The sequence below is a fragment of the Myotis davidii genome, unplaced genomic scaffold (assembly GCF_000327345.1).
Source record: "Myotis davidii unplaced genomic scaffold, ASM32734v1 scaffold827, whole genome shotgun sequence".
Taxonomy (NCBI): domain Eukaryota; kingdom Metazoa; phylum Chordata; class Mammalia; order Chiroptera; family Vespertilionidae; genus Myotis; species Myotis davidii.
The window spans coordinates 1,669,145-1,680,023 of record NW_006297815.1 but is presented as its reverse complement, the minus strand read 5'-3'; the positions used below and the strand labels follow the sequence as shown (position 1 = coordinate 1,680,023).

At 50.0% G+C, this 10,879-nt stretch overlaps 2 protein-coding genes across 2 annotated transcripts in view; both read left to right on the top strand.

Moving 5' to 3' along the window:
• MMP9 (matrix metallopeptidase 9) overlaps nt 1-3,460 on the top strand; it is a 7,743-nt gene extending 4,283 nt beyond the window's left edge. The window contains exons 11-15 of the mRNA XM_015570376.1: nt 17-143; nt 276-415; nt 737-887; nt 980-1,083; nt 3,158-3,460. Of these exons, the coding sequence (XP_015425862.1) occupies nt 17-143; nt 276-415; nt 737-887; nt 980-1,083; nt 3,158-3,276 (641 nt within the window). The 3' untranslated portion in view covers nt 3,277-3,460. The remainder of the gene's footprint in view (nt 1-16; nt 144-275; nt 416-736; nt 888-979; nt 1,084-3,157) is intronic.
• A 3,848-nt stretch (nt 3,461-7,308) lies between these two features.
• SLC12A5 (solute carrier family 12 (potassium/chloride transporter), member 5) overlaps nt 7,309-10,879 on the top strand; it is a 36,161-nt gene continuing 32,590 nt past the window's right edge. Inside the window, exon 1 of the mRNA XM_006773536.2 lies at nt 7,309-7,514. Within this exon, the coding sequence (XP_006773599.1) occupies nt 7,394-7,514 (121 nt within the window). The 5' untranslated portion in view covers nt 7,309-7,393. The remainder of the gene's footprint in view (nt 7,515-10,879) is intronic.

The following is a 10,879-nucleotide window of genomic DNA, read 5'->3' as shown; positions in this document are numbered from 1 at the left end:
ACGGATACCCCCTCCCGTGCCCCCACTGCTGGCCCTTCTGTGGCCCCTACAGCGTCTTTGGATCCAGCGGAGAATGTTTGCAACGTGGACATCTTCGACGCCATCGCAGAGATGGGGGGTTACCTGCATTTGTTCAAGGACGGGTGAGGTGTAGGGATGCGCAGTGAGGGAGCGGGTTTGGAGAAGGAACCTCCCCCCGACCCCCGTCCCCGCCCCCGCCCACTGGACTTTGGTTCAAGGTTCATTGCCCTGCCGGTCCCTTTTCATGTTCCCAGGAGGTACTGGCGATTCTCTGAGGCCCAGGGGCGCCGGGTGCAGGGCCCCTTCCGTATCAGGGACACGTGGCCTGCGCTACCTCCCAAGCTGGATTCCGCCTTTGAGGAGCCGCTAACCAAGAAGATGTTCTTCTTCGCTGGTTAGTTTCCTCCTCTCTCCTTCCCTCCTCGCCATCCTCGCAATCTAGGAGGACAGAGAGAGCCGGGGTTACCCGTAGCAGGGCATGTGCGGATTTAAGGAGACGCGCCCCCTCCTGGCGGGTGCGGTTTAGCAGGGGCTGAGTTCCAGCTCCCGGCTTCACGGAACCCTGCACGATCGTACCGAGCGGCTCTGCTTGCGGGCAGAGAGACTGCGGGCGCGCCAGGCTCCGAAAGAGCTCGCTGGGTTTTCCCTTCTGACACTTAAGGAGAATGTGTGCCTCCTCCCTGCCCCCAGGCTGATGTGACCTTCTCTCCTGCAGGGCGCCAAGTGTGGGTCTACACGGGCGCGTCGGTGCTAGGTCCGAGGCGTCTGGACAAGCTGGGCTTCGGCCCGGAGGTGGCCGAAGTCACCGGGGCCCTCCCACGCGGCGCGGGGAAGGTGCTGCTGTTCAGCAGACAGAACTTCTGGAGGTGAGCGCCGCGAGGGCCGCCGGCAGGGGGAGCCCGGGCGCCACCCGCCTGGCCGTCCGCTCAGCACCTGTCTCCTCTCCGCCTTCCTGCAGGTTTGACGCCAAGTCGCAGATGGTAGATCCCAAGAGTGCCAGCCCTGTGGACCAGATGTTCCCCGGGGTGCCCTTGAACATGCACGACGTCTTCCAGTACCGAGGTGATGGCTGCCCGCGAGGGCCGCCGGCAGGGGGAGCCCGGGCGCCACCCGCCTGGCCGTCCGCTCAGCACCTGTCTCCTCTCCGCCTTCCTGCAGGTTTGACGCCAAGTCGCAGATGGTAGATCCCAAGAGTGCCAGCCCTGTGGACCAGATGTTCCCCGGGGTGCCCTTGAACATGCACGACGTCTTCCAGTACCGAGGTGATGGCTGCAGGCGGGGCTGGGGGCGGGGGGGGGGTCCCTCTCTGAGACACCTCTTCCCATGCTAGAGCCTGGTGAGCTTCTGAGCGAGAAAGGACAAGGCCCTGGCGATTGAGGCAAATGTCCCCACGGCAGTTAGAGAGGCAGGGACCTTCCCCAGATCATACAGGGGCGCAACCAGGACTGGGATCCTGGTTTCCTGCCTTCCCAGCTGCAAGCTCTTTGCCCAACAGTGCAGGACACATGGTTTGCATGAAGGCGCATGCATTATTAATACAGTATTTGTCAAAGTTCCTAGAATGTGACAGATCCCGTGCTGCCACCAGGAATATAGTGATACACAAGGCGATTCATAGCTGTGTGTCTTTGGGCAAGTCACTGCTACCGTCAGAGCCTCGGTTTCCCCGTCTGGAAAACTGGGAGGCTAGCTGGAATTATACTTGCTTTCTCTTTTTCACCTCTCACATCCAATCAGTTGACAAGTGCTGTTGGTTTTATTGCTGAAATATTTACGTTCACTATCTCCTTTGCAAACACCCCACTCCAAGCCATCCTGGTTGTCCAAAACGGTTATTCTCTGGGAGTAGGGAGTGGTTAGGAATGGAGACAATAGTTTGGGAGTGACTCCTCGTCCAAGGTCAAAGGAGCTAACATGATCAGACCCCTCACTCCTCACCCCTCCCACTACTTCTGTCATTCCCTCTGCTCACTCCACCCACACTGGCCGTCTGGCTGCTCTTTGAACACATCAAGGTCGGTCCTCGCTTGGGGCTTTTGTGCCAGTTGTTCCCTCTGCCTGGAAGGTTTTTTCCCAGATTGTCACTGTGCTGCCTCCCTCTTACCCTTCAGGTCTCAGCGCTAGAGCCACCTTTTCAAAGAGGCCTCTCTGACCCTCATTACCTATTCACTTACTTGCTTTTGTTTCCTTTCCACTTTCAAAACCAATCTCATTTATTTACACCGTTGCTTGTTACTCATCTGTCTTACCCCACTAGAGCAGCGATTTTCAACCTTTTTCATCTCATGGCACACATAAACTAATTACTGAAATTCTGCAGCACACCAAAAAAAATATATTTTTGCTAATTTGACAAAAAACAATAGGTATAATTTTGATTCATTCACACCGGACAGCTATTGTTGTGATAGCTGTTGTCATTTTTTAATATGCCAGTCTAAGGGAAAAGAGGTCAGTGCCCCCGGCTAAATAGTCAGGAATTGCCTGTTTTAAAAAATCTTGTGGCACAGTGGGTGAAAATCACTGCACTAGAGTGTAAGCACCCAAAGAACTGAGATCATGCCTGCAGCTTTTCTCTGCTCTATCCTCAGTGCTTCTTTAAAATTTTTTTAAAAAAAATTGATTTCAGAAAGGGAAGGAGAGAGAGGGAGAGAGATATAGAACATCAATGATTAGAGAGAATCATCGATCCTCTGCCACTTGCACGCCCCACACTGGGGATCAAGCCCACAACCCAGGCATGTGCCCTGACAGAGAATCGAGCCATGATCTCCCGGTTCATCGGTCAATGCTCAACTGCTGAGCCATGCTGGTGGGGCTCCTCAGTGCTTCTAACAGTACTTGGCATGATAAATATTTGTTGAATGAATAAATGAATGGAAGGATTTGTTGAATGAATGAATGTTGAATGAGTGGTCCTGAGCACCTACTGTGTGCTACGCTCTGTGCCAGTGCTTTGGACATCAGGGTCTGTGCCCTCCAGTATCTCTGTGGGGGAGATGAAGGTGTGATATGAACACCTTGGAAAGATCTAGAGAGGACAGGAGGGATGATTGTTAAGATCTTGCTTTTGTTTCTGTTATGTATATGTGGGAGGTTTGGAATCACCCCTCTTGTACCTGCCTCTCCTCTGCAGATGAAGCTTACTTCTGCCAGGACCGCTTCTACTGGCGTGTGAATTCCCAGAATGAGGTGAACCAGGTGGATGAAGTGGGCTATGTGACCTATGATCTCCTGCAGTGCCCTGAGACCTAGGGCGCCCCCTCCTGCTTCAGCACTGCAGTGTGGGTCCCCACCTTGATGGAGAAAGAGCCAGTTTGCTGGATACAAACCGGTGGGTCTGTTCTGAAGGACAAAGGATGAGTGGAGGTGGGCTGGGCCCTCTTGTCCCACCTTCCTTTTTTTGTTGGAATGTGTTTAATAAACTTGGATTCTCTAACCTTGAGGTTTATTTTTGTATGTATGTGTGCATGCAAGAACATATGCATGTATGTATGTAACCAAGGGAGTGGTTACTATGTGCCAGACAATGTTCTAAGCACTTCATAAATATTAACATATTCAATTCTTCCTATTAGGAAAGTATAATGTGATTATTCCTGTTTTACAGCGAGGACATGGCCAATTGTTCATAAAACATTTATTGAGTGAGGCCTTACATGAGCCAGGCCCTGTGCTGGGCACTGGGGATAGAAAGATGAAACGGGCTATATTTCTGTCCTCAAGGGCCCCTCAGGATCCTCAAACTTTGGGGTGCACACGGGTACCATTAGAACTTGCTTAACACGCAGACACCAGGGTCTGCCCCCAAAGAGTCTAAGTTAGTTATAAGAGTGATTCTGTGGCCGGTAGGGATGGGATCACACTTGGAGAGTGTGCAGTGTGTGACCCGTTATCCTAAAGATTGTGTGTGTGTGTGTGTGTGTGTGTGATTGTGCGCGTTATGCTTAAAGTCAGGGCATGTTGCCCAGCCAAGATGACATCTGAACTTGTGCTGAATCTGGAAGAATGAACAAGAGCTTCTTGGAAAAGTAGGACTGTCTTCTAGGAGAGTTATTTACCAAGAACCTAAACGAGCCTGCTCTCTAACCCTCCCACACAACAACACCTAGAAGGATGTTGAGTGCAGCATTATTTGTACAGGCAACAACCTAAGTACCCAGGGGTAAGGCAGTGGATAAATAAAATATGGATTATATGCCGGATGGTAGTGAAACTGACAGTTAACAGTAAACATGTTTAGGTGTTAGATAATAGAGGCTTTAACTAAGTGTTTCAATTGCTTTGGTTGTCATGTAGCTAATAGTCAAAGATTAAGAAAATGTTAGTTATTCCTAGAGACCTGCCTGGAAAGCAAGTTTCAGGAAAAAATGTTTAAAAGCACAATTTGCTTGAGATCATGGATTAATGTAGCTAGTTAAGCACAAAACAACTTAAACAATGACAAAGGTCATGAGATGTTTAGCCTTTTGCTTTAAAGATAACATTACTGATGCACAATTATGAAATATTTTGCAGAATCTTGATTCTGCAACCTGGTTAGATCACCTGACTACAGTGACAAAGACACCAGACAAGAGGACGTAGAAACTAAATTAATCAGACGAAGGGAAACTGCTGAAGCTTGCACAAGAGCTAGCCAATCAGCTTCACCCATGACCCCTAAACCCCAGTGCTCAATCTTTGCCTTTAAAAACCTTTGGGTTTTTAAAGCCATCAAGGAGTTTGGATTTTGAGCGCTAGTTTGCTGTTCTCCTGGCTTGATGCCAATAAGTTGCTTTTATTTTTTTCTACTGCAAAAATCGGTATTTAGTGTTTGGCTCTGCTGTGTGTTTGGTGGGCAGACCCTCTTCCATTTGGCAATACAGTGGGGCCTTGACTTACGAGTGTCCTGACTAACGAGTTTTTTGAGATACCAGCTGTCTCTCGGCCGATTTTTTGCATTGAGTTGACAGAGTAATTTGAGTTAATGAGCTCCTTAATGAGCTCGGTCTCGGAACGAATTAAACTCGTAAGTCAAGGCCCCACTGTAGTAGCTACCCCTGGTACATCTGACTATATGCCAGATCCCGTTCCATGTGTTTTCTGTGTGTTAACACAGCTAATCCTTAAATTAAACCTAGGAGACAGGTACTACTCTTATCTTATAGGTATTGTTGTTATTGTCAGCACCCCCACCCATTTTACAAATGAGGAAACTGAGGCACAGCTTACCTGGTCTCGTAGCTGGTGAGCGGTAATTGTGTGCTCTTGGTGCAAACGCTGGGAGAAGAGAAAAGCAGGCAGTGTTGAGGAACTACAAATGGCTCAGAACTTGAATGTGTGGTTTTAGCAGGTGGATGAGAGGGGAGTAGAGAAGATTCTGGAATGACAGATAGGAATGGTGGTCTGGACTAGATAAGAGAAGGTCTAAATGCCAGGTTGAGGAGTATGCACTTGACCTTAAAGGATGACATAGGGACTTGACTGAGGATGGGGCAGATGAGCGGAGGTAATGGGCTTGATCAATTTGATCATCTTCTGGACCTGAGGTTCAAATGGGAGTTTAAGGAGGGGGTCAGAGGACTTCTCCCCTCTGGGTGGAGGTCCTCTCTTCTAACATCCATTTCTTGTTCAGGAATGACCCACTTCCATTGAGATACACATTCCTTATTATGGCTTGTTTAAAATTCCTCTGGATCCCTGACTCTCTCTAGAGACTGTTCCATTTCTCTATTCCTCATCCCCATCCATAATAGAACTTCCTCAAAGCGTGGATTTCTACTCACAGTCTCCACTTCCTCAACTCCCAATCTCTCAACTACTTCCAGCCTGGCTCCCACTACAGAGGGCCCACCACACCCCGGAAATCACCCTCTTCAAAGTCACTTACCATCTTCCTGTAGCTCACTGGTTCTCAACCTTGGCTGCACATTAGAATCACCTGGGAATCTTTTTAAAATCCTGATTTCTGGGCCTCATCCTCGGGAAATTCTGTTTCTTTGTTACTAATGTTGTGGCCCCACCCCATAACAAAGAAACAGAATTTCCGGAGGATGAGGCTCAGAAATCAGGATTTTGAAAAGATTCCCAGGTGATTCTAATGTGCAGCCAAGGTTGAGAACCACTGCTGTCGCCAGATGCAACAGGGAGCCCATCCTAAACCATCTTTCAGGTTCTTTGACACAGTCAATCAAGCCCTTCTTCCTGAAAATTTTCTTCACTTGGTCTCTCGGCCTTCTTCCTTCTGTTTCTCCTCTCACCTTATTGGTTGGATTTTCCTCTTCCCAATCTCTAAATCAGTGGTTCTCAATCTTCCTAATGCCACGACCCTTTAATACAGTTCCTCATGTTGTGGTGACCCCCAACCATAAAGTATTTTCGTTGCTACTTCATAACTGTAATTTTGCTACTGTTATGAATCGTAATGTAAATATCTAATATGCAGGATGTATTTTCATGGTTACAAATTGAACATAAAGCATAGCAATTAATCACAAAAACAATATGTAATTATATGTGTTTTCCGATGGTCTTAGGCGACCCCTGTGAAAGGGTCGTTTGACCCCCAAAGGGGTCGCGACCCACAGGTTGAGAACCGCTGCTCTAAATGATAGTGTGCCCTTGTGCTCAACCCTTGGGCTCCTTCTCACTGCGCACTCATCCCCTGGGATCTTGACTAGCCCCCCAAGTAGCATCTCCAACATTCTTTCCCCAGCCTTAGCCTCTCCCCCAAGCTCCAGACTTGTATGTTCAACTGCTGACTCTGTGTGATCCTTACATGACAAACAGGTGCTCAACCTAATAGGCCCAACTGAACTCTTGGGCTCCATCTTCCACACATGCTTCCCCACCTGAGTAAAAGACATCCTTTGCCCTCAATCATACCTAAAACCTGGTCAGTCCTAAGACCTAGGAATCTCTTGAACTCCTTGTTCTGGTACAAAGAATCTCAACTTTGGCACTGCCTCGGGCCAGACAGTTCCGTGTGCGGGGTTGTAAAACCTTTGGTGTCCTCCTCCAGTAGGCAGCAGGACCCATGGACAGATGCCAGACCCATTCAGAGTCAGTCCTCCTCCCCACACCGGGGCCTCAACGTGGAGTGGGCTGCTATGCAGAGGACTCGTGGTAAACCTGTGGCTCACGACCAGACAGCCTTAGTACGAGCCTAGATGGTGACAGGTGCTTCTACCCCCAAATGCCAGCACCACCCTCTCTTCCGTTGTGACAACCAAAAATGTCTGAAGTAGGCAGCACAGCGGGCACTAGGACCCCGCGCGGCGCCGCGTCCGGCGGGGGTTGGGGGGATCCGCTCTTTCTGCCTCCTGGAGCCAGGCTGCGGCCACTTGTGCGATCCGGGCCGCATCGCGGCCGCCCGGCCCCTGTCAGCACCATGAGCCGCAGGTTCACCGTCACCTCGCTGCCTCCCGGGGGGCACGCGGGGACCCCTGACCGAGAGCCCCACAGGCATCCGGCCGCCGATAGCCGCCACCTCTCAGGGGAAGACGCCAAAGGTAGAGGCCGCAGGGGCGGGGCCTGAAGAAGGGGGCGTGGCGAGATAAGGGGCGGGGCCGCGGTGGGCGGGTCTTCTGTTGTCAGGGGCAGGGGTTCACAGCGAAAGCCCGAGGGGGAGAGGAGCTGAGACCTAGGGATGGAGGGAAGTGAGAGGGGAAATGGTGAAGGGAGGGGCCAGATCGAGGTGGGCGTGGCCACGGGAAGAGAGGGGAGCCTGAGGCAAAGGGGCGAACCTTGTGATGAAGGGGTTGCGTCTAGGGGACTGGGCTGCTGGGCACTCAAGGGGCGAGGTCTTTCCGGATAGGAGGCGGGACCAGACGGGGGAAGGTGAAACCAGGGAAGGCGGAGGGCGGTGTGATTAAGGGTTGGGTACCGAGCCAATGGGAGGAGGTAGGACTAGCTGGGTTTGGGGCTAGATAAGGGCGGAGCCAGAGGGAAAGGGGTTGGGCCAGGACGTAGGAGAGAGGTCAGTTGGGGGTGGGGGTGGGGGTAGCGTTGGGGATGGGAGGGAAAATGAATCATGGGTCCCTGAGGCAGGTGCTGGGTCCCTCGGTCATTGTTGCCTGGCAGATCCTCCCGTCTTCGGAGGCATCGTGGACAGCACTGGGTAGCCCAGGAAGGGGATGGGAGAAAGAGAAGTTAGTTTGGACCCCGGACAGCCAGATCCTGGGAGGATGCTGTGAGGACTCCAGGGCCAGAAGGGTTGGGTGGAGCCAGTGCAGGAGGGATTGGGGGCGTCTTCTTCGAGGGCCCAGGGCAGTAGTCTTGTAATGGAAGTCACAGGCCGGGTATAGAAGAGAGAGGAGGGGCAGGATCCTGCTAGCCTTCGGTGAAGAATCCTGGATGCACACACTCCGCAGGGGGTCCTTGTCGGGGTTCCTTCCCTGGCTCTGTGCCATTCGGGTCTGGAAGGAACGTGGCAAATCAGCCTGGAGGGGCTCCGCGGCGGGAGAAGGAAGAGCCTCCCACGGCCGCCAGGGGTCGCTGCTGAGCTGCAGGTGAGCTCACCCTCACTCCAGCAAAACGAAGCACCCCAAACCCTAGCCTAGAAGGATACTTCAGGGGTTTCTTTGGCGAATCCCCTCATTGTATAGATGACCAACCAAACTGAGACATAGAGTTTCACAGGGCTCCCGTCCATGAACCAAAAGCTTACTGGAAGTGGCCACTCAGATTTCTTGGACTCTTTCCACTCTTCATCTTTTCCATAGTCTTTCTGTCTGCTTTCTAATTTTCATAAATAGCCTTATCATCCTTCCAGATAAAAGCCAGAACTTCAGGAGCCATTCTCAATGACTCCTTTTTTCTTTCCAATGAGGGGGTCCTCACGTCTTGACTACTCTACCTCCAAAACTCCTGAATCTGACCACATCTCTCCTCCTGTCCACATCACCCTAGTCCATAACCTCATCATCTGTCACATGGCCACCACCATAGCCTCCTCCCTGGTCTGCCTACCTCCAATCCTATCCTAACTCCACTCCAACATGCTCCCCATTGCTTTAGGATAAAGGCCAAACCGTCATTCAAACATTTCCCTCCTGGACTCCTGGTATACTGTCTATGTTCAGCTCTCCACCTCCAGTAGCCAGGGAAACGCCTACTCACCCTGTAAGTTATAGCTCATTTAATTTCTGAAAAACTTTTTCACTTTCCTTGCCTTCGAAGCGGAGGCAGTCATTCCACTTCTGCCCAGCCACTGCATCATTAGAGCACATGTCCTAGTGGATGGAGGTTACTTACTTGTGTGTCTCCTGCATCTCAAGGTCAGGGATCATATCCTTTTCTAAAAATTTGTTTTTATTATTTTTATTTCATGTATTTATTATTTATTTTTGCAGTATAGTTGACATACAATATTATGTTAGTTTCAGGTATACAACATAATGTGATTTATAAAGTGATCACAGTGATAAGTCTAGTAACCATCTGTCAACATACAAAGTTATTATATTACTGACCATATTCCCTGTGCTGTGCATTTAATCCTGGTCACTTATTTATTTTGTAACTGGGAGTTTGAACCTCTTAATCCCCTTCACTTTGTTCACCAATCCTTCCACCTCCTCCCCTCTGGTAACCATCAGTTTGTTCTCTGTATTTATGAGTCTGTTTCTGTCTGGTTTTGTTGGTTCATTTGTTTTATTTTTTTGGATTTCACATATAAGTGAAATCATACGATATTTATCTTTCTCTGTCTACCTTGTATCACTTAGCGTAATACCCTCTAGCCCAGCTGTGGGCAAACTACGGCCCGCGGGCCGGATCCGGCCCGTTTGAAATGAATAAAACTATTGAGAAAAAAAAAAGACCGTACCCTTTTATGTAATGATGTTTACTTTGAATTTATATTAGTTCACACAAACACTCCATCCATGCTTTTGTTCCAGCCCTCCGTTCCAGCTTAAGAACCCATTGTGGCCCTCGAGTCAAAAAGTTTGCCCACCCCTGCTCTAGCCTCATCCATGTTGTCATCAGTGTCAAGATTTCATTCTTTTTTATGATTAAGCAGGGACCGTATTGTTTTATCTTTGTGTTCTGAGTGCCGAACCCACAAGCTGGCACTTGGCAGTGACTTAATGCTCATCATTTGAGAGGGGGAAAGGCTGTAGGCTCCTGCTTCTCCTCCCCGTGCCTCCTCCCCTCCCATTCCTCACCCCCTGGCCTGAGAATAAGATGGTCCTCTCTCTCACCTCAGCTTTTAGTTTTGGGTGTGCAGGTGTCTGTGCAAACTGTGTTTGAATCTGGAAGCTGTGTACCTGTGGCAGAGGCAGTGTGTCTATGTGTTTGTGTTTCTTGAGGGAGCAGCATCCTGTGCCAACTCTAATGGCCTGTGGGGTGGTCAATGAGTCAGTACTTATGTGTGTCACTATATGACAGAGTGTTGGTGGGCATGTTGATGTGTGTATTTCTGTGTCTATCTGTGGGGTGGGTACTTGTGCTGAGTTTACTGGAAGTTCCATCTGGAGAATGATTTGGGTGAAGGACCCGTAATAGCCTCCAGTACCTCCTCCTTTCTTCTTCTTCTTCTATTTTTTAAAAAATATATTTTTATTAATTTCAGAGAGAAAGGGAGAGGGAGAAAGAGAGAAAGAGGCATCAATGATGAGAGGGAATTATTGACTGGCTGCCTCCTGCATGCCCCAAACTGGGGATCGAGCCCACAGCCAGGGCATGTGCCCTGACTGGGAATCGAACCTGAGACCCTTCAGTCTGCAGGCCAGTGCTCTATTCACTGAACCAAACCAGCTGCTCTAGGGCCAGTACCGATAGGTCGCCGCCTGGGAAAGTGGATAAGGGCTCCCTAGGGAGACCAAACATCTGATGGTACCTTTCCCACAGCTGTTCCTGTGCCGCCCTCTGG